The following is a 22,940-nucleotide window of genomic DNA, read 5'->3' on the forward strand; positions in this document are numbered from 1 at the left end:
CAGCCAAATAATTGCACATAAGTATCAAGTGAAGCCACATAGTTAAATTATTTGGCATTCTCTGTTTTGTCATTGGAGACACATTTGTGGAATAAAAAGGCCAACTTTTTTCTCTTACATATGGCACTTGTCCTATTAGAATGCTGGCATGTTTAATGAGCATAATGAATTTTGCCTTTCTGCTGTTTATGTTGGCTTAATCTGGTGGCTAAATGAAGAATATACTGAAGTGCAGACTTCAGCTTCCAGGAGAAATGTGTACATGGAAAACAGTTTTTCAGGAGCAGGCTTGCAATGATCCCTATACAAACTTACTTCTAGGAAGAAAGAAAGAATCCTTGATAATTTTGCATCAAATCTGGACTCTTGCTGTTTTAATGCTGGTGTTATAATGGGATGTTCTTATTATACTCTCTGGAATGTTGTATAATAAAAGAAATGTCCGCTGTATGGTTGTATTTTGGGGTCACAACTATGAAGAGATATTTTAAATATTATTTCATAATATTTTGATCAGTCTTTGAATTCACATTTCAGTTTTCATTTGAGATGTGTTTATTCACAGGAGCTCCAGATGGATCAACAAGCAAAGAAACATCTTCAAGAGGAATTTGATGCTTCCTTAGAAGAAAAGGATCAACTTATTAGTGTGCTGCAAACTCAGGTAAGATACTTGACCCAACAGGTGTTCTTCAGAAGTGCTTTTTTTACTTTTTCATTTTAGCTATCTATTTCCTATAATGCATATCCATGTTTTGTTATAATTGCTGTGAAGCTGTAAAGCTTCTTGAGAATTTATGATTATCTAGAAATTAGGTGCATCTTCGTGGTAGAGGATACCTCTGCAAAAGTCTCACTCATGTTAAATATGATTGATTTGCACTTAAATACCTTCATAATATCTTTGTTATCAAGACATCAACATTAACAGATGTCTGAGCTAAAATTACTTTGGCAAAATTTATGTGTTTCGCTTAATTGGTCTTTGTTTCTCTACTCATAATGATAGTATTTTTGTTAATTTTAAGCATAATTCTGATTTTAAAAAATTGGTAAATTCAGACAGATTTTTCCATTTTCTACTTGCTAATACCAACTTTATTTAATTCTCTCTAGTTTTGAAGATTGACACATGATCTGTTTAGAATCATTGGGTTTTTTTAACAAAAAGAACATTTTGTTTAGGTGTCGTTGCTGAAACAAAGGTTACAGAATGGTCAAATAGGCACTGAATTGCTTGATCAAAATATGCAATCAGAACCACAAGTTCAAAGTCCAGCAGAAGAAGTCAGTGCAGAAAATATTGTGGAACCAGGAAGCAATGGTATGTATTGCGGCTTTTTCAAGAGCTTGAATTTTGAGGAATAAACTTGCTGTTGTTTATGATGGAGTAACAGTACATGTCATAGTAGGGATATATTTCCTAGAAGGAGACAATTGTTTTGAAAACAATGTGGCAGCTAGAGGACAGGATATCTTAGTATCTAAGATACTAAATTTTCGTAAGAATTCAATTCTGATAGATCTTTCCTTTGTCAGTATTGATAATAACATTCTAATTACTGCTTTGTTGGTAGGTGTTCTTACTACCCCCACTTAATATGATTAAGAGATTCTACCTCCCATAAGCAAGGACCTATCCCTGGAGTTTAGAGAGGAGACTAGTTGCTAATCTCTGTCTTTTGTTTGTGAGTTTGTGGTTTTTTTTTCCGTTGGCTTTATCAGTCGAAAGTAAAAGCAAAGATCAATTTTGATATTCCTGTTATTAAGTAAGCTAAGTGTTCCCCACACTGGGAGGTTATTTGAATTAATGGGACTCCCAGTATTGTGTATATTTAATTACTGAGCAGGGGACATCATAATGCTGATACAGAATAAAAGTGTCATTCATTGGTAGCCTTCATAAAAGGGTGGGGTTCAGACAGAGGTGAATATGTATCTTGAAATGATATTTGTTAAGCTGTGTTCAGCAAAAATCTACTATGATTTTTGTATGTACAGATAATATGAAAGGGTAGATGCTCTTCCTTAGTGCCATGATTTTTGTCATCATCATCATCATCACAGCTAGGCTTCATGAACGAAGATTTGGGAAGGACTCTACCCACACTTGCTACAAGCGTGCTGGTGGCTAAAAAGGCCAATGCGAGATAGACAAGTCCGGTTGCAAAAGGCACAGCAGAAAGACTCCTTAGGTGGTATTGGCAAGACACGATTCTTTCTGCGTTGTCTTTTCTCCTCGAGAGTGATCCCGTGTGCTTTCTCAAAAGAAGCAGCAGCGTTATAGATATTGTGTCTCCAGACCTCCCGATTGGAGGCCAGAGTAGACCAATGATGATGATCAATATGGCAGAGACTGAGATGATATTTCAGGGAGTCCTTGTATCTCCTCTTTGGGGCTCCTCTCTTGCAGCAGCCGGTGGCAAGTTCAGCATAGAGCACGATCTTAGGGAGGCGATAGTTCTTCATCCTTGAGGCATGTCTTGCCCAACGCATCTGTGTTCTCAACAACATGGCCTCAATACTTGTAACTGCTACCTGTTCTAGAACAGACGTATTAGTCACATAATCTGACCAGTGGATGTTAAGGATTGTACAGAGGCAGCATTGATGGAAGCGTTCTAAGAATCGCAGGTGGTGGCGGTAAATGACCCATGATTCGGAACCATATAAAAGAGTAGACAGCACAATGGCTCTGTAAACACTGATCTTTGTACTTTTCTTCAAGTGTTTATTCCACCAAACTCTTTTTATGGAGTTTTCCGAAAGCTCTATATGCCTTTGCTAACCTGTTGTCTGTCTCTCTGTCAATTTTACCATCCGAGGAGATGATTCTACCTAGGTAATTAAACTGCTGGACTGATTTGAGCTCTGATTTGCCAATGATGATATGGGGATGATGACCTCACTTCCTGAGGTGCAGGTTGATAGAAAACTTCAGTCTTCTTCAGGCTGACTTCCAGTCCAAAAAGCTCAGCAGCCTCTGCAAAGCAGGATGTTAAGTGCTGCAGAGCTACTTCTATGTGGGCGATGAGGGCATCGTCATCAGCGTAAAGCAGCTCCCGGACAAGATGGTTTCAGGTATTAGTATGGGCCTTCAGTCACCTTAGGTTGAATAGGCTTCCATCAGTACAATATCGAATGCAGATACCATCTTCTTTATCGAGGTCTACCATGGCCCTTTGGAGCATCAAACTGAAAAAGATTGTGAATAGGGTAGGAGCGAGAACGCAGCCTTGTTTCACACCATTAACCAATTAGAAAGGGCTCAGAAAGTGCATCACCATATCTGACTTGGCCGCGCTGATCCTCATGGAGTGAGATGATCATTTTGAGGAACTTGGGGGGACATCCTAAACATTCCAAAATCTGCCATAGATCTTTGCTGCTCACAGTATCGAAAGCTTTGGTGAGATCAAGAAAGGTTACATAGAGACCTTTGTTCTGTTCCCTACACTTCTCTTGCAGTTGTCTGAGAACAAATACCATGTCTGTGGTACTCCTGTTGGCTCTGAAACCACACTGGCTTTCAGATAGAAGTTCTTCTGCTATAGCAGAAGTGTTCAAAAGTATTCTTGCCAGGATTTTACCAGCAATGGAGAGCAGAGTAATACCCCGGTAATTTGAACAGTCTGATTTATCTCCTTTCTTCTTATACAAGGTGATGATGACTGCATCACGAAGGTCTGATGGTAGTTCGCCTAGTTCCCAACAGCGCACCACAAACTCGTGAAATTTAGCATGAAGTGCTTGGCCTCCATGCTTCCAGACTTCAGGTGGAATTCCATCAGCCCCAGCTGCCTTGCCAGTTTTTACCTGCTGTATGGCCTTAAGAGTTTCTCCCATAGTAGGGGCAATATCCAATTCATTCTTCACTGGTTGTTGTGTGATGGACTGAATTGCTGAGTCTTGGACTACACGGTTGGTACTGAAAAGAGTCTGAAAGTGTTCAGACCATCGATTCAGAATGGAGATTTTTATCTGTGAGAAGCATTTGCCCATCTGCACTGAGTAGAGGGCTTTGGACCTGGTATGTAGGCCCGTATGCTGTTTTCAAGGCCTCATAGAATCCTCTGTAATCACCCATATCTGCGCATAATTGAATTTTTTCTGCTAGATTGATCCATTGTTCTAGATGTCACAAAGTTTCTGTTGGAGCTTGCTTCATGCAAGATGAAAGACTGCTTTTCTTACATGACTAGAGTGCTTAGTAAATAATGTAACAATCAGGATTCAGGATGTTTCCTGTGCTGGAGTTTGCTTCTGGATTATAGTGTGTAAGACTTATGGTTGTGAACAGAACCTCTGAATTTGTCTGATCTTATTTTCATGCCAAGTAGTCTTGCAGCCTCCAGAGCATCAGAGCAGAAATACACAGTAAAATATTATGCAAATGTTCTAGTTATACAGAGAGATTCAAATTGAAAGAGAGTAGGTTTAGATTATATATTAGGAAAAAACTCTTTATTGTGAGGGTGATGGGCACTGGAACAGGTTACCCAGAGAAGTTGTGGATTCCCTGTCCTTGGAAGTGTTCAAGGCCACCCTGGATGGAACTCTGAGCAACCTGGTCTGGTGTAAGGTGTCCCTGCCCATGGTAGGGGGGTTGGAACTAGATGCTCTTTCAGGTCCCTTCCAACCCAAACCATTCTGTGATTCTACAAGTACAGCTCAGAAAGACACTAAGCATAACCTTTATCCTGCCAAATGTAGTATTGCCAACCTGGATATTTTAGAACTAACATCATACCCAGCCCTGAGGAAGGAAGAATCTGTGTGCTCGGCACTTGAGAGATGTGATTTGCTTTGCTTCATATTTTTTACTGCATGTACAGATTCTGTTAGTAGCAGCAGGCAGGTTTATAAATTATGATGACTTTTTAATTGCATGAAAAAACTTTTTGACTAATAATTTGGTTTTGAAGTTGATAAAGTAACTTGGGTTTTGTAAATTAATATGGTGTGAAAGAGTGTATTTACTGTTCTGTGTATGTGTAGCATGTTTCTGACAGTTATAGTAGGAACTAGGAAGTCTTGCAGACTTGACTCAACTTTCTTTAGAGACCCATGAGTCACCCTCATTGTGAATGACGAATCATGGAATCACAGTATATTCTGAGTTGGAAGGGACCCACAAGGATCATCAAGTCCAACTCTTAAGTGAATGGCCCATTGTGCTGGTTTAAAAGTTAACCAGCAGGGGAAATGAACTCAACTCAAAAGAGAGATTGTAAGTCAGAATAACAATTTAATAAAATAATACAATAAGTACAATTATACAGACAAACAATTGGTTTTAACCCACAAAACCCAAATGTATAACCCAGCACCCTGGGGCATGAACAAAGTGGTGTTTCTTGGGCCCCCCACTGAGTCCAAAGTGAAGGGAGAGGGGGAAAACCTGCTGGTGGGAGAGCTGTTGCGGTCTGGTCAAAAGTGGTGATTGCAGTCCAGTTGAGGGTGGTGGTCTCAGTCTGGTTCAGGGTGATGAGCTGCAGTCTGGTTGAGAGCGGTGAGCTGCAGTCTTCTTCTGGATCCCACGAATGGTAAAAAGGTTCCAAAACTCCAAGTTTATATATTCTCCAGTTCAGGCAGGAATGCTCAGTCCTTCCCTCAGGGCGGGGAATTCCACAAAAGGGCATGAGGACAGGAACATCTTCCCATCTCGCAGGCCTCTTAACACCTAGTTTATAGCCTGAGGAGTCAGGCTGCTCTGGGCAGAGGGTGTAAATGCTCTATTGATAACAGTTTCTGGGAAATGGCATTGAAGGCTATAGAATACACAGGTTTGGGTTACACCCATCCAGTGATGAATTGGTCCCAGCCGTTCTAACTAGGACACCCATACAGAATGCAGATCTGCATTTTGGAAAAAGTGTGCATATGGTGATGTCGGTGTATTGTCTTGTAGAGGGTAACGAAGATTCTGTTAAAGCACTGGAAACTCTTAATCAGAGGGTGAAGCGCCAAGAGAACTTGCTGCAACGTTGTAAGGAGACGATTCGGTCACATAAGGAGCGCTGCGCCCAGTTAACCAACGAGAAAGAGGCACTTCAAGAACAGTTAGAAGAGAGGCTTCAGGAACTGGAAAAAATGAAGGTGTGGAAAATGGTCTAAACTTTATGCGTAGCTATCAAAATATAGTAAGAACTCCCAATATTTCCAAAATTTATTAATAAGGCAGACCATTAAACAAACTGTCCCTGTACTTTTTTGGAGTTTAAAATGAACCCACCTGGAATTAACATGCTGAGCAATTACTATTCAAGAGCAGTAAAGTAGGATGTGGAACCTTACTGTGTGAATAAGTATCAGAATTGCATCAGAAATAAGTAGTTGTTGGAAATTGGGGTGAGGGGAAGACTGGCTTAGCACAGAAGACAGAACATAAAGTGGGAAAAGTGGAACTGAGCTAAACCTTTAAGACATAGTGAAAGAGGCATCAGTTATGTAAATTAACAGAAAAAACAGAAAGGCAGGACGATGGAGATCACTATATAGTGAGCATAAGTGCAGTCCCAAAGCTAATAAATTAATATTTTGCTCAGTTTTCCTTTTAAGGTCATTTATGTTTAGTATGGAGTAAAAGTAAGGTGGCTGATAGTAATTGAAACATGAAAATGTGCTAAGTATAGCTGTATTCAACTTTAGTTACGGAGATCAGATTTCTGTCTCTGTCTCTGAGCACTAGCCTGGTTTGAAAAAGCTCTGAAAGACTTGAGTATTTGAGGACCTTTTCCACAGCAAGACCAGTAATGATCATTTGTTGCATTGCTGAGATCCTCTTGTAAGCCAAGATGCAGATAATAGGGCAGGTGCTTTAGGCATGTTTCTTGTTTTACTGTAGCAGCTCAGACCTCCATGTTTGAAGGCTGTAACAAAGCCTTCAGGAATCTGAATTATTATAGAAGCCATGAGGCAGCTACCACTGGGAGATTTAAAAGTAATTTAAAGCTGCTTACTTCAATTTCCCTGGATTGTGTTCTGTGTTCTTCCTCCAAGACATAGTGCAAGGTAAGAGCCAAATCTAAGCTGTTTGTCAACCAACTTCTGGTTGGGGTCTTTTTTTTAGGACCTTCACATGGCTGAGAAGACTAAACTCATTACACAGCTGCGTGATGCAAAGAATTTGATTGAACAGCTAGAGCAAGACAAGGTAAACAAAACTGTAGATTTTGAGGAAGAAAACACAAAATATCTTGCTTCTTGGTATTAGAAGCTGTTCTTAGTGATCTGATGGTCTGGTTTATGTTTTAATAAATAATTTAAGCTACCTGAGAATTTTATTGTATATATACCACAGGGTATTTTATCTGTTGGGTTATACTTAACACTGCAAGATGATAATATTTAGGATGAAGAAATTATACTGGATACACTCCTTGATGTCAGCTTTAAAATGAACCAAAAAAACCCCCAAACACAAATAAAGATGAGATACAATTAAATGAATTAGAAAATGACAGTGAAGGAAGAGTAACTGTAGTTTCTACAGAAAATGAAGATTTTATAGTTTTTTTACTCCTTAAAAGTTTTTTTTTAATCACAGTCTTGGTACTTGGAATAACTTCTGGTGGTGTAATAATTGATGGGACTAACATTGTACGTGCATGTTCTCCAAGGAGAAGCACAGACTCTACAACGCTTTTATTTTGGGTTTGTTTACAGAATGCATATTTCAAAGAAAAGTGTCTGTATCAGAAGGAGGAAGTTTTTGGATGGTACTTGGTTGCTAGAGTTCTTCTCACCACTAGATAAATTTTGGATACTCTTAAAAATAATCCCTATTCTTATTTCTTTTTGGTTAGCATTTTGTGTTTTCTGATATAGAGAAATACCATGATCTTTGGTCTTGTAGTAATAGACTACAGTTTATTCCTGACAAGGATTGTGTCCTGGCTTGAAATTGTTTCAGCTATATGTTTTATTTATTTGCTAGCTTTTTATCACAAGGACCTTTTCCATAGGGTATGGTAATTGCAGAGACAAAGCGACAAATGCATGAAACATTGGAAATGAAGGAGGAGGAGGTAGCCCAACTGCGTGCTCGGATCAAACAGATAACTACAAAAGGCGAGGAATTAAAAGAACAGAAAGAAAAATCTGAAAGAGCTGGTAAGAAATTCTTGAGATCATTAGTTTTCACATTTAAACATTAGAAAGCTTCAGTGTGGTCTTTTACACTCTTTTGTCAGTTGTTGTTTGGAATGGATATTAAGAGCTGCTCTTTTTCCTGATGTTCCACATATCACCCCTGCTAGCATCATTACTAACTTCACTTCTGGTCAGCAGGATGTTTTTGACTGGTTTGTGTCAGTTACCAATAAACTGGAGATTGGAGGGAAACTGCTGAAGGGCAACTGTACTTCTCTGTTTATAGGAAAAAAGATTGATAGTTTTTTGCTGGTATTACTTCAGAAGAGGAACCTGCAGCTACCTATAAATGGTCATATAATGCCACCAGTATTTTACATAGAAGACATAACAGTGTATAAGAGTTTGTGAAGAAGTAGAAATAAGTGTTACAACTATATTAAGCATTTTCTTTCAATAATTCTAATGGAAGCATTTCTGATTTCTCTTTAGTGAAACAGCAGTAAGGTTCCTTTTGCTTCAGGCTTGGAACATAGCATTTATGTAGTTTACATGCTGTAGTTTGCTTTGGATGAAAATTAGGTAACATTATTTATGTGTGCTTGCAGTTCTTCTTTTGCTTCAAGTGAAGTTAAACCTTTGTTTTTTAAGCAGTGGAATTGTTTTGTACTGTAATCAAGTTCTTTTAGAATAATTTAGTTTGCTCTCATATGCATGTAAAGGAGCTCACTCTTTTGGCAGAAGCTCGAGTGTTAGTTTGGATAAAATATTATATGTATTTTTCTCTAAAAAGCAATGAGAAGTTCAAACAATACAGTTTCTAGTGGTGTATTTTATATGTACATAGATTTAGATCAGAACTTGCAGTTTTAAAGATTAGTTTGGGTAGATCATTCTGCTGTAATAAAAGCAGCTTGAACATCCATCTTGTGAAAGTAACAAACATTTTGATCATTTCCTCTCCTACTCTTTTAGGTTGTGTGTCTTTTTAGGTCTGGAAATTCATACTTCAAAGTCAGTCAGTCCTACTAAAGTTGTATTTGTTTAGTACTTGGAGACTGGGAAGCTACTCTTCATGATTAAAAAGAGAAGCTGAAAAATCTTTTAACACTTCTGTAGATATGAAGTTATTGTCATAGTTGTTTGAAATACAGCATTTTTTGAGGCAGTAGAAACCTCTTAATTATGAAGGAATATCTACATGCTCTGCTTAATACAATAGCTTCTTCAGGTTTGCCTAGCCAGAAACTGAAATTGGGTTAGATATGATGCTGTGGATACCTGGAAACCTGACCTATTTTAATGAGAAGTAATTTCATTTAAATGAATAATGTGTTGAGTACACTACACTTTTCTAGGGTGAGATTTGTATGTTAAATGTGCTCTTTTTTAAACAAAATTTTAAAGTACTTTTGGTAGCTTTTATGGTGCATAAGTATCAACTTTTCTTTTAAGTGCATTTATTTTTGTACTCTGTTAAGCATGCATATATGAATGTTGGAACCCTTGGAAAATCAGTTAACACTATGTCAAAGACTGAATTGTAAGGTGACCTTTACTAGATTTTTCTATTACATTCTTGGCTTAATGCATTCCAAAAATGTTGTGATGGACAACGAAAGCGTAGTTCGCTACAGTTGAACTAAATTGTTCAGGCACTTTAGAAAATCACCATGCATATTGGGACAGCCTGAAATTGCTTCTAAGTCACAACCTTTGAGTTGTACTGGTTTTGTGAATTTGGTGATTTCATGTATTTGAGGTCAACATTTAAAGTTCTGGTTTATGGCTAGTAAATCTGAGATGACTTTCATAGAATCACAAAGTGGCTAAGTTTGGAAGGGACCACAGTGAGTCATCTGGTCTGACCTCCCTGCTCAAGCAAGGGTCATCCTACAGCACTTGGCACAGAATTGCATCTGGACCATTAGATTCTAGACTTCTTTTCCTATATGATGATTTGGTGAAAAATTGATTTCCTGGAATGAAGTACAGATGTTAATTTCATTTATATTTTAGCGAAATTAGGGTTTTTAACTTGCCTAGTGTTATGTGTCTGGCATTTTTCCTTGTAATTCAGTGACCTTAGTGAATTGCTCCAGTGTTTGATTAATGTGAATGCATTTTTGTGTAATGAAATAGCTAAATGATATGTATGCTTATTTTTTGCCGTGTTTTGTAAACTTGTAACTTGGTCTCCCCAGTTGAAGATAATTTTTTTTTTAGTTAAAGGTACATTATGTTAAAATCTCACAGAGCATCTTGTTTTTTGTGCATCCACACATGCCAATAAGTGAATCATGGTGCCTTTCCCAAGCCTTGTATGAACAGGACTGGGGTAAGGGCTCTGTTTTCTTACATCACACATTGGGTGCTTGAACTGGGCTCTAAAAAGTAAATTCTGTGCTTCTCAGGCATTTCTACTTGAAGTAACTGCAACTCAATTTTTTTTCAACAAAACTCTTCTTAGTATTTGTAAATATACTGGTACTGTTTCTTCTGAGATTACCTGGCGTAAGTCCTTTCTGATTTCTCAGGATGCAGGTTATGGACTTGCTTGTATTCTGTTCAGTGAACAAAGTCTTTAGAAAGCAAATGCTATTCTTTGTAGGCAACATTTCTTTTGTAAGCTTAATTAACATATGCTTTCCACCTTTCTACAGAGAAAATAAAGCTTGGACTGTGCATTTAAATCCTGCCTAGATGCACAAATCGGCTATAGGAAATTAATTTGACCTTTGTTTCTCAAGATTTGGACAAGATATCTGAGCCCTTTGCCAGCCTGTTTAGTGCTTTCTTCACAATTTTTAGCACTAGATGGCGCTGTACTTGAAGATAAGAGGTCTGCGGCGCTGGGCAAGTAAGCGAGAAGTCTTTGGAGCACGGACTGATACTTCGCTGGGTAGGATAGGCAAGGCGAAGGGAACCGAGACTGGTACTTTGGAGTGGCGTAGGTAAAGCAGTCAATTCTCCAGCACATGTTTTATAAGAATCAGTTTTGCAACCTTGCACTCCTTAAACTCTGCTCAGGCTCATTTTTTTTTTTATTTACTTACTGCACTGGAAGGTTTCCAGTTTGGCTTGGTCATGTGAATGGGGTTTTGCAAGACTCACCTGAGACTCTGTTGGTGTGCTTGTTACTGTTTCTAATTTGCTCATATGCCTTTGTAAGACTTCATTCAACCGGTCCTTGGTTGGAAGACCTTCCCTCAACAAAACTCTGCATGTTGGAGAAGAACACTAGGCAGTGCCTTTACTCTCTGCATTCAGAATAGATGTATTTAAATAAAAACAAGGACTTTATTCCAGGTTTTTATACATGGTAGAATTAAAATCTCCCACAGATTAAAAATAACTATAATAATGGAGACAATAGTCTGTCTACTTGATTATAGTTTAGCCCTCTGCTGGTTTGAAACTTGGTTGTGTCAGGCTACACTAGAATTAACTACTTTCAATAAAAATGTTCTGTTTTGCTTAAGTGCCAGAAGTGCCTGAGATGCATATGATTCAACTTTTAGAGAGCTAAGTGTGTTTTTGTGAAGTGTTGCTTCTTTGTGCTTTCATATCCTCTTGGCTTTTTATCCATCAGCTTCTGTCTAGCTTTTGTATTAGCATCCTGCTTGTGATTATGGTGATGCAGCTGTTGTTCTGCATGTTGCTCAACAATTTCATATCAGTAGTCAATCCTAGTGTAAACCTGGACCTTCCCTTTGGCAGATTTGTGGACTATGGAAAATGCATTCTCTTTCCTTTTGCAGAAGTAACAGTTTCTCAAATGGAAAGAAAGTACATGGTGCTCAGAAAAAGAATCAGAAAATGTGCATGGAGAAGTGAAATAACTTAATCTTTTACTTGCAGGCTTTATTTTCAAGCTGTACTTTGTAAAGGTCTGTAGGGTGATTTGCCTTTTTTTTTTTTTTTAAAGACATTCATGGTGCTGTAATACTGAAGGACTTGGCCAGTTTTCCCTGGCTGTGCCTGCTTTTGTTAGGACCGAGAGGAGTGTCAGGGAAGTCAGTACCATTCTCCAAACACAGTTCTGCAGGCTGTGTTCATAATCGAGTTGTACCCAGGGTAGCAAGGAGGGAGGACTTGAGTCCTGTGAGTTGCAGGTGGCAAATGCCTTGATGAGGATTGTGAAGAACCATGTAACATAAGGAGCTATAAGCCTAGTGCATGCTTGTAATATATTTTAGATTGTTTTCCTGTTTGAAATAATTTCTAGTGCTCTTAATTTTTTGTAATAGTTTTAGTATTTAAGCAGAACCAGGAGTGAAAAAGTGGATACAATGGTGTGCTTCGGTATTGCCAGAGTCAGTAACAGCCCTGTTTTGCCCTAAAGCATGATTGTGTCTGTTTGTAGTCAGAAAAAGACTTCCTTAAAAAACAGAAGAAAATTCTGGAAAAGGTCAGAATTTGTGTGAATGCAGTTTTATGAAATTAAGTTACTTGAAAACATATTTGCAACATTGCCTCAAGAGTACAGATTTTGGTTCAAATCTTCAGTCTTAAATGTTATCAAAAGATGTGGAATGGAAATTATTATCCACTTCTCAAACTCATACCTGAATATTATTAAATATACTTTAAAAAAAGCAAGGATTGCAAGAATTGCTGTGAATGCCTGCTAAGTAACGGTGAATCAAAGAAACTAGAGATGTGCATGTCTATTACAATTTTCTTTTGGGGATAGAACTAAGTGGAAGAAAGCTTATCATAGTTAATTACACTTAAAAATTTATTTTGTTCTCTCTCCTCCCAAACTAGAATCCAAGTAGTCCATGGTATAGTAGAACAATATACTTTTAGGAGGTTGTGCTCTTATAAATTACAATCTTGATATTGGCACTGTGATTTTGAGTTTTATAGAGATGTTTTGCCAAAATTCTGTTATGCAAAGTATTAGCAATATAGTGGAGTGTTCTGACACTAATTTTTTTTTATATGCAGCAGGGGGTTTCCATATTCGTGATCCATTCAGGAAAAGAGATTTCCCTAATAGTGATCAAACTCTAGTCTTGTGTAGTTCTCTATAGCTTCTTACATCAGTTTTAGTGAGGAACTCAGATACTGGTATTGAGTAATAGTAATAAACCAGCTCATAATACAGGGATTTATTTTCTTTTTATATCTAACTTATTATTTAGGAGGTGGATAAAATATGTTAGGATACATTTCCTTAGCATGGGATGAAGATGGGGAATTATTGCTTTTGATTTGTAAATTAAAATGGATTCAGTGGATTTGTGCATCTTACACAGGTGTAAATAAATTTTATCACTGCAGCTTTAGTGTTCTTTTGAAACACAACTATTCAAGTTTTCTGAGAGCAATTTTTTTTTAATTGCATTTTATTCTTGAAGTTTAGAGGCACAGGACAGTCTTCGTAACACTCAAGCATTTTTCCAGTGTTTCTGAATTGCACTGTTAATAGTGTACATTAAATATAAGTAGTGAAAAAATGGAATTAGCAAAGCCATCTCTGTGGACTCTATGAAACCCACAGTTTAAAGAGAAGATTCTTTAGGTTTTACTGTTTATAGTTAACACCTCTTAAGTAAATAAAGTATTATGTTTGAGTGTTCTATTTAGGAAGATCTCTTCCATTATTCACTAAAAACTGACTTGTGTAGTAGTCATTCTTGGTTTATGTTTCTGTCTGCTTTACTGGAAGAACAACTTGTGAATTGCCTTTTCTTTGTGCAGTTGTTTTCCTCTTTTTCAAAGTTATTCAGCGAGTATAGGCAGAAGAGGAGCCATAGTTCATTCACTTATATGGTTTATTTATTTTATAGTGATTTTAGGGAAAGAAATAAAAGCTACGGGATGTATTAGAAGACATTCACAGCTATTAGTCTGTTCTCTTTTTTTCCTAGATAATAAACAAGTGAATTCTTGATGGATTCCTAAGTTCATTCTTCTCTTACTTATGTAATTCTTCTATCAAAGGACATAGGTATTTCTTGACTATCATACACTTCTTTTTCTTGGCAGCTTTTGAAGAGCTTGAAAAGGCTCTAAGTATTGCCCAAAAGACAGAGGAAGCCCGGAAAAAACTGCAGACAGAAATGGATGAAAAAATTAAAGCAGTAGAAAAGGCAAGTGAAGAAGAGAGGTTAAATCTTCAACGGGAATTAACCAGAGTGAAACAAGAGGTGGTTGAGATTATGAAGGTAAAAGCTTAATTCAATTAATCTGTAGTTGTAAAATACATCAGTATATCACAGCTTTGTTATAATTTTGCTGTTTAATGAAATCTATAAAAATTATTTTCTATGATTAATGATTTACTTAAGGCAAAATAGAAAACTCCTCGTAGATTTTTTGTCCTCTAACAATTTAAAATCAGTACATCAGTGGCATGTAAAAAAGAACAGTATGACTCTTTGTTTCACAATGTTTAATAAAATTATTTATTAGAAGTACATTTCAGACTTTAAAGGGAGTCAAGAAGAAGAAATTAATGGTGGTAAGCTCATGCATCTCCACCAGGATTTTGGGTTTTAATACTAAGATCTTTTAATCATTATCCTAACTGAGTATGTGTAAATGTTTAAGAACTTGTTGCCTAATTGTTTGCTGGTTAAGAATTGCCAAAATTTACTTCATCTGATGTATTCAGGTCAGAATTGCAGGGGTACTGCACATGCATTGCAAAGCTGTAAATTTGAACACCTTTAAATTACAGTTCGTTTTTGACATTTGTAATGGTATTAATTTTTCTGAGAGAATACTCTGATGCTTTAGGAGGATGACTGACGTGCTTTACATTATTCTTAAATAAAGCACATGTGGAAGGCAACTGTCTACAAAGAGTATCACTACTTGACTTTGTGGATCATGAAATAACAAGGATACAGGGAAAGCTGCAGAAAGAAGTTCCTTGTCCAGTGTATTATCATGTTTGAATTGAAAATACTGTTTACCTTGGTAGAAGAGTCTTTAGAAAATGTGATGTTCCTTTTAGTAGTACTGTGAAAAACTTGAGAAGGGAGATGGATAACTTCAAGCCTGAAAATAAGAGCTATCAGGGCTTAATATTAACTCATTTTTACTTATTCAAAGGGAGTAAAGAGATGGTTCTGGTTTCTTCTCTCTGTTGCACTGCTTTTCTTATTAAGAAATAATACAAAGTGTTTTGTTACTTAATATTTGAAATGAGTTTTTTCTGACTTTGAGTCACAGAAGTCTTCAGAGGAACGAGTTGCTGAACTAGAAAAAATCCATAAAAAAGAAATGGCTACCAAAGATCAGGAGCTAAATGAGAGATTACAGGCGCAAGAAAAGGTGTTCCAGGAGAAGATGAAGGCAGCTCTTGTAAGTAAACCTAAGATGCGTAGAAAGACATTTCTCTTAAGTGTGAGTTGGGATTAGAAGTCTTGATCTGACACTATTCCATAGGGAGAGTCCTTCTGTGCTCAAAGATAGGAGTTTTCTCCAGAAGTCAAATGACTCAGAGACTTCAGCAACATGAAAAGAAAGCAGCTGCAATGATCCAGACTGAATAATGATAATTTATTACTATCAATGCTCACTAACAGCTACGTCTTTTGGAAATGGTTTCCTTTTTTGAAACTTTTATTTAGACTTGTTTTTTTAATTTCTTCCTCTGGATCACTGGTAATTAGCCACGGCAACCTAGAGTAAAAGATGTACAAAAAATGAGGCTGTTATTTGAAAAGCGTTGGTATGGTTATGTTTGGTTGCGTTGTGTTATGTGAACAGGGTTAACTATTCATAGTGTTTGACCTCAGAAAAAGAATTTTCTTCTAGGTCAGGTTGGGAAGAATCACTGGAATTCTTTGCTCTTTTTTGTGAGCTATAATCTACTTCAGATCATCATGTAATTTTACCTAGCAAATACTAGATTGGTTTTTATGCCACTCCATGATGGATGGTGACTGGGACTGAGGTCCTTTCCTGACTATATTTTTCTACCTGTTTCTACGTGATTATTTTCTTAATTATGAGGAACAGAGGCTTAAAATTGCATTAACAGTGGAATCGAAGGAGAACAGACCTTTATTCCTCTAAGATGTTATTCTCAATTAATACTGGTAAACAAACTAAAATGAAAGGCTGAGTTGCATCATATTTTTAATGCAAAGAGAAATAGAAGACAAATGGTTCCCAAGAAGAGAAAATGCAAGTTATTTATTACAATTTTGTTTTCACAGATGAAAACAAACTGTGTGTGTATGTAGAAAATAAAGGTGATTAGTGTATGACTCTTGTTAACTGATTTGAAAATATCCTATCATAATGTTTTTGAAGGTGTGATGACTGTATTTATAGTTTATTGTTTTACTTGTATTTCTTCATGCAGGAAAAAAATCAGAGCGAGTGCTTAAAAACCCTTCAAGAGCAAAAGCAGCAAGAATCCCTAGCCTTAGAAGAATTAGAGCTGCAGAAGAAAGCCATACAGTCTGAGTGTGACAAGAAAGTTCAGAAGATGCATCAAGAAGTAGAGACTTTTAGAACTGTGAGTAAAGATTCCAAAAGAGTAAACGTTTACAAGTAGTCCTTTCAGTATGTGCTTAACTGTGACAGGTTTACAAATAGAGGGTGGGTTTGTTGTGATTGGATCATTTTAATCCCAAAATGCTTCTTGTGGGATTAAAGCGACAGAAGTGTAATGTATTGCTATGGTATGCTGCAGCTCCTAGCTTTTTACAAGATAAGATGGCAAAATATAGAAATACATTCACTTTATACCGTGGCATGAGATATGAATTTGTATCCATCTACATAATTTTTATGTATGTAATGCAGAAGTTAAACTTCAGCCTGTTTAATTTCTGGGTACTGCTACTTTAAAAACACTTAAAAGGATACTTTAGGAAATAAAAATTTTACTTAAATTTTTCAAGTATCTTCTGCTTTATGTAATGGGTAAGATTGTATTATCTGCTAATGCAAGTTTGTACATTATTCCAGCACTCCCAAGTATTAGTTTGGAAGTTTTGCTTGTAGAAGCATTTAAACTTTACAGCAGCATTTCCATGAGAGGTGGAATTCAGATAAATCAGTAGATAGGTACAAAACTCCTTAGTGCTACCATAGATTCCAAATATCTTTCATCTTATTTGTTGGTACTTTAGCTTAAGAAGAAAATCCAAACATATCACATGACTTATTTTATTTGAATTAGTTACATTCTTTTCACAGTTCATTTTCACTGCAGTGAAATAGGAAGTTTTTTATTAAATAACTAACTCTGCTTTATAGAAGCAAAGGTGAGAACAAACTAGATGAATGAAAGGCTTATAAAAATTGTTGATATTCAGTAAAATAATGGAATAAGTGACTTGTAATAATCTCAGCCTGGTAAGATTTTTAAAAATTTAATTAAATTGTTACCTTTTGAATATTCATATTCTTTTAAAACTATATTCTTTAACAGAGGATTCTTGAACTGGAGAGCTCTCTTGCAAAGTATTCGCAAGGTGACAGAAAGTCAGAGGAATTAAGTACTCTCATAGAGTCTGAAAAAAAGAAGCACAGTAAGGAAATTAGTGATATGGTTGAAAAACACAATAAAGAATTGGAGAATGTGAAACAGCAGCAAGAAAGTCTTTGGACAGAAAAACTTGAAATTTTAAAGCAACAGCACATAACTGAAATAGAAAAAATAAGAGAGAAACAACAACAAGAGATAGATACGATTTTGAAAGAAAAAGAAACAGTTTTCTATGCACACATAGAAGAGATGAATGAAAAAACATTAGAAAAACTTGATGTGAAACAAACAGAACTAGAAGCATTGTCTTCTGAGCTATCGGAAGCACTAAAAATACGTAATGATTTAGAACAAGAGCTCTCAGAATTAAATAGTAAAGTGTGTGAAGCAAAGCAAGAATTGGAAGGAAAGTTGGAAGAAGAGAGGAAACGGCACAATGAAGTGATTGAAAAAATGTTAAGAGAGCACGAAATGTCTATTCAAAGTGTTGAGAAGGTACTCAAAGAGGAACTCAACACGCTCAAGCAATCCCTGGAGGAGAAAGACAGGCATTTGGAAGAATTAAAAGCACATGAACAGAAACTAAAGGAATCTGCAGAAAGATCTGAAGCTGAACTTGTCCAAGTGTCTGCAAAGCTAGAGGAGCAAAGCAACGAAAAAGTAACCTCTCTAACACAACAGTATGAATGTCAACTGAAGGATCTACAAAGGAAGGCTGATGAGATGAAGAGAAGTCTAACTGAGAAGGAAAATGAAATTGAGCACATGAAGAAATTACAGAACAACCAAGTGGAAGAGCTTAAGGAGAAACTGTTAGCTACAGAGGAGAAAATTAGTGCTTTACAAGGAGAGTATGAAAGTAAACTGAAATGTCAGGAAAAGAAAATGGAAAAAATGAAGCAGAAATCTAAAGATATGCAGGAAACTTTCAAAAAGAAACTTGCTGAGCAGGAAGCTAAACTAAAAAATGAGCTTGAAAACAAGCAGTTGGAGTTCAGTCAGAAAGAGAGTGAATTCAATGCTAAAATGTTGGAAATGGCACATGCCAGCTCAGCTGGAATCAATGAAGCTGTGTCAAAACTTGAATCTAATCAGAAAGAGCAACTAGAGAGTCTTGCTGAGGATCATAGGAGGAATTTGGAAGAAATTGTCCAAAGTTGGGAAAAGAAACTTAATCAGCAGGTTGAAGAGCTCCAGGAAAAACATGATATGGAACTGCAAGAGAAAGAACAGGAAGTTGGAGACCTGAAACAGAAGCTTGCCATCTTCACTGCTGAAAAGGAGGACTCCAGAACAGAAATAACCCAACTGAAGGAAGAACAAGTGAAAAGGGAGGAGTGCCTGAAGGAATTGCAAGAACAGCTAAGGCAGTCAGTGGCTAGGGTGAACACTTTGTCAGATACAGAAAGTGACCTGAAAACACAGTTGAGAAAATTGGAAGGTGATCTTAAACAGTCTTTGGAAGAGCAGACAAAACTTCAGGAGCAACTCAGTAAACAGAAAGCAGTTGAAGAGAAGGACAAAGCTAAAATTATTGAGCTGGCTGATAGACTGAAAACTCTTGAAGAGCAACTCCAAACTGTGCTATCTTCCCAGTATAAAGATCATAAAAATTATGAGAAAAAAATAGAGGCGATTCAGCTAAAAGAAACTGAATTGAAAAGGTTGTCAGGAGAACTTGCAACCCAGTTAGATGCTTATTGGAAAAATGTTGAAGCTTTATTGCAAACAAAAGGCAATGAATTAATTGAAAAATGTAAGGACAAAATTAGCATAGTAACATGCAAAATTGCAGACTGTGAGCGCCAAACTGCAAAAGTTAAAGAAGCAGTATTAATCAAAACAAGTAAGATAACTGAATTAGAAGCTCAACTTAGAGAAATAACAGAGCATCATTCTGCTTCTACTACTTCTTTACAAAAGTCAATGCAAGTGCTGCAAGAGAAGGACAATTTAATTATGTCCATGAGAGCCGACATTGAAAGACTTGTAACAGAAAAGGAACAATTGCAGAAAGAGGGAGGGCATCAGCAGCAAGCAGCATCAGAGAAAGAAACTTGCATAACACAGCTGAGGAAAGAGTTATCTGAAAATATCAACGCTGTTACATCAATGAGGGAGGAACTCCAGGAAAAACAATCTGAAGTGTCTGCTCTCAACAAAACAATTAATGACCTTAATGTTAGGCTTGAAAGCACAGTAAGTTTAAGAGAGAAGGAAGCAGCCATGTCTCTGTTAAGCAAAACACATCAAGAGGATCAGTTGCAGTTGTTAAACCAGATACAAGAGTTATCATCCAGAGTCGAGATGCTGAGTCAAGAAAAAGCATCAACCCTTGATTGCATGGCCCAGCTGTCAGAGTGGAAGATGAAAGCACAAACCAGGCTTACACAAAATGATGATACTATTAAAGATTTGCAGAGCAAACTTGAATTAAGCAATACTGCAACCAGTAAAAAAGATGAAGAGCTAAATAAACTGAAGGAGCAGCTGGCTAAACAAGCCAAGAATCTTGATAGTTTAAAAAGTGAATTGGAACAAAAGCAAAACAGGAAGGAAAAGCAAGAAAGTGAGTTAACCTCAAATTTAAAAAAACAAGCAGCAAAAATTGCTGAACTAGAAAAACACATTGCTGATAAAACTTCAGAAAATGATTCCTTGGTGGAGGAACTTAAAAAGTGTAATGAACAAAAAGACACAGAGAAAAAAGAGATAGCTTGGCAACTCCAGCAGGCAGAGAAGGTGGCTTTTGAAAAGGACAATAGATTTAAGAAGGCTGAAGAAAAAGTGCTTAATCTTGAGAAGCAAATAGATTCACTGAAAGCTGATTTTGAAGCAAAGGAGAGGGAATTTGATCAAATGAAGTCAGTGATGCTTAAAAGCAAAGAGGAAGAACTGAAAGAATTAGAAGAAAGGATGATTGTAGAGAACAGCACTAAGCTGGCAGATTTGAAGAAGAAGGCAGAGCAAAAAATAGGTTCTATTAGAAAGCAATTAATGTCTCAGATGGAAGAAAAGGAACAGAAATTTAAGCAAGATAGAGAGGATCAGTTAAGAGAGTTGGAACAGAAAATGCAGGAGAGAGAAGCCAAAATCAAGTCCTTAGAAGAAAAAATTAAATCAACAAGAGATTCCGCAGAATTAGAGAAGGAAATGCTGGAAAAACTAGAGAGTGTAAAAGCTACTGTAGAACAAGAAAAAAATAACATGCTTGAGAGTATCCAACAGACATACAAAGAGAAAATGCATGTGTTACAGAAGAGCTTAACTGAAAAAGATGAATTATTGCAGAAGTATGAGAAAGAACAACGAGAGAGTAATGACTCTCATCTAGAACTTCAAAACAAACAGAAAGAATTCCTTAAAAAACTAGAATATGTTGAGAAGAGCCATCAGGAAGAGCAGAGTAAGGCCGAAAGCCTCAGGAAGGAACTTCAGGAGCAAACAAAAAAATACTTATTGTTAGCAGATGAGCATGCTCGTTGTGGTGGTGATTTGGCAAGAAGTAGGGAAGAATTGAAAGGTACAGAACAAAAACATCTTGATATGGAGAATATAATTGGAGATTTCCAGAAGAAATTGCAGGAAAAGGAGGCAGTCCGTCAGTTTTTAGAACAGAAGATAAAAGAGTTAGAAAATAATCTAGTGAAGAAAAATGAAGTGCATAAGATTGAGATGGAAGATACAAGTTTAAGATATGAAGAAAAGCTAAAATGTTTACAGCAACACTTGGATGAAAGAAATGACAGTCTGAAAGCTTTTGAGGAAAATGCTGAAGAAAAGGCTAAATCTGTTTTGGAGCTGCAGAAATTACTAGGTGATATGCAGAACCAGCAGAAGGACTTACAGGCTAAACTGGAAGAGACTGAAAGGGAGAAACAGAAACTACACAAAGAGGTTAATAATCTTCAAAAAGACTTACGTATTTTACGAAAAGAACATCAACAAGAGCTTGATATAGTGAAGAAGGAGTCCTTAGAAGAAATGGAGCAGAAAATCAGGTATACTCTTTGTTCTTGTTTGTGTTACCATTTCTGTACTTTAACCACTAAAACCTCAAGAATACTTTTCTAAAGCTTAGTTTCTAATGAGGAAATAATGGCTGGTAATTTTCTGTCATTTTTCTAAAATAGAGAAACAGAAAGAAAAGAGGTTTGACTTTCGCCAGAGTAATACTGCTTCTCATCTCTTTCAGTGATGGTCATTTTCAGCATTGCCAAAGCATTAAATATAATTCTATTTTTCTCAAAAAGGAAATGAAATTTAAAACTTAGTACTGAGAGCTTCATGTTCAGATGTTATCAAGAACTGTCCATATGTACTGCGCAAAATGTGGTGTAATGCTCAGCACTCTTAATAGTTTCTCAAGCAATGAATTCCCTAAAAATTCTGCCTTTTATGACACATTCTTTACTTCCAGATCTTCAACTCCATATCTTTTGAAAGGGTTCAATTCTGGGTTGTTTTTAAATGAAACACCTACGCTTTCCAGGTAAAATAAATAGGAGGGGGAAAAAAGATTCTCTGAATCTCACAGAATTCATATAATTCAAAACCATCCCATTCTAAAGTAGTTTTGGAGAAACTCCCACATCTCTGACCTTGCTAAACTGTTCTCGCACACTCGTTAAACGTTTTATTTCCTCACTGTATTTTTTGACATTTTTGTACAGATGTGAACAAGAAGATATTGAGTTAAAGCACAACTCCACCTTAAAGCAGTTAATGAGAGAGTTCAATACTCAACTGGCTCAAAAAGAGAGAGAATTGGAAGCAGCAGTAAAAGAGACAATCAGTAAGTGAAATACAAATATAACTGTAATCAGTAAAATAGTCAGAAAACTGAATCTTTGGTTGTTTTGGGGAAGCGATTTTACCTGGGACTATGATAAACACATATGTTTTATGAATGCCTGGAGAACCCAGGGGAAGAACTTCCCTTGCTTGGGAAATAACATATAAATATTAATTTTAGTACAATTAGGAAAGTGCATATGTAGGTGTTCATCCTTACCCTGCAGGAAGGATCTTTGATCTAGCACTCTGTTTACATCTGTCATGGCAAGAGTTACGCATTATAGCTTATCTTTTTGTCATATGTATAGAAGAAAAAAAAAGAGTAAGACTTTGCAGGTGAAAGCACATTGGGAAGTTTTCATTGCAGTGCTACTTTGCAGTAGTACAAACTTCAACACTCCATTGTTGAATATATGGCAATGAACGGTGCCTTTTAGAGAAAGGTAGATCCATATGAGAATCAGAATAGCATTTTTTTAGCTGCATCTTGCAGATTTCATTCACTGTAACCACTAACAGGTGCAGCTGGATATGGTGTCTGATTGCAATACCATGTGGTTATAACTAGAGTACAGCATATTTCAGC

The 22,940-nt window shown here is 36.6% G+C and overlaps 1 protein-coding gene across 13 annotated transcripts in view; it reads left to right on the forward strand.

Moving 5' to 3' along the window:
* The window catches only part of GOLGA4 (golgin A4), a 72,043-nt gene that overhangs the window by 28,529 nt on the left and 20,574 nt on the right, over nucleotides 1–22,940 (forward strand). For 10 of the 13 annotated variants that reach the window (XM_027675895.1, XM_027675896.1, XM_027675886.1 and 7 more), the window contains 10 exons: nucleotides 566–664; nucleotides 1,186–1,324; nucleotides 5,912–6,099; nucleotides 7,073–7,156; nucleotides 7,968–8,115; nucleotides 14,092–14,270; nucleotides 15,283–15,414; nucleotides 16,424–16,579; nucleotides 17,501–21,558; nucleotides 22,231–22,352. In XM_027675895.1, the coding sequence (XP_027531696.1) occupies nucleotides 566–664; nucleotides 1,186–1,324; nucleotides 5,912–6,099; nucleotides 7,073–7,156; nucleotides 7,968–8,115; nucleotides 14,092–14,270; nucleotides 15,283–15,414; nucleotides 16,424–16,579; nucleotides 17,501–21,558; nucleotides 22,231–22,352 (5,305 nt within the window). Of the gene's footprint in view, nucleotides 1–565; nucleotides 665–1,185; nucleotides 1,325–5,911; nucleotides 6,100–7,072; nucleotides 7,157–7,939; nucleotides 8,116–14,091; nucleotides 14,271–15,282; nucleotides 15,415–16,423; nucleotides 16,580–17,500; nucleotides 21,559–22,230; nucleotides 22,353–22,940 lie in introns of those variants that run through there. The other 3 variants (XM_027675899.1, XM_027675897.1, XM_027675898.1) reach the window with 3 other exon arrangements.

This window comes from Neopelma chrysocephalum, unplaced genomic scaffold (assembly GCF_003984885.1).
Source record: "Neopelma chrysocephalum unplaced genomic scaffold, ASM398488v2 Primary Assembly neopelma1_26, whole genome shotgun sequence".
Classification (NCBI taxonomy): Eukaryota; Metazoa; Chordata; class Aves; order Passeriformes; family Pipridae; genus Neopelma; species Neopelma chrysocephalum.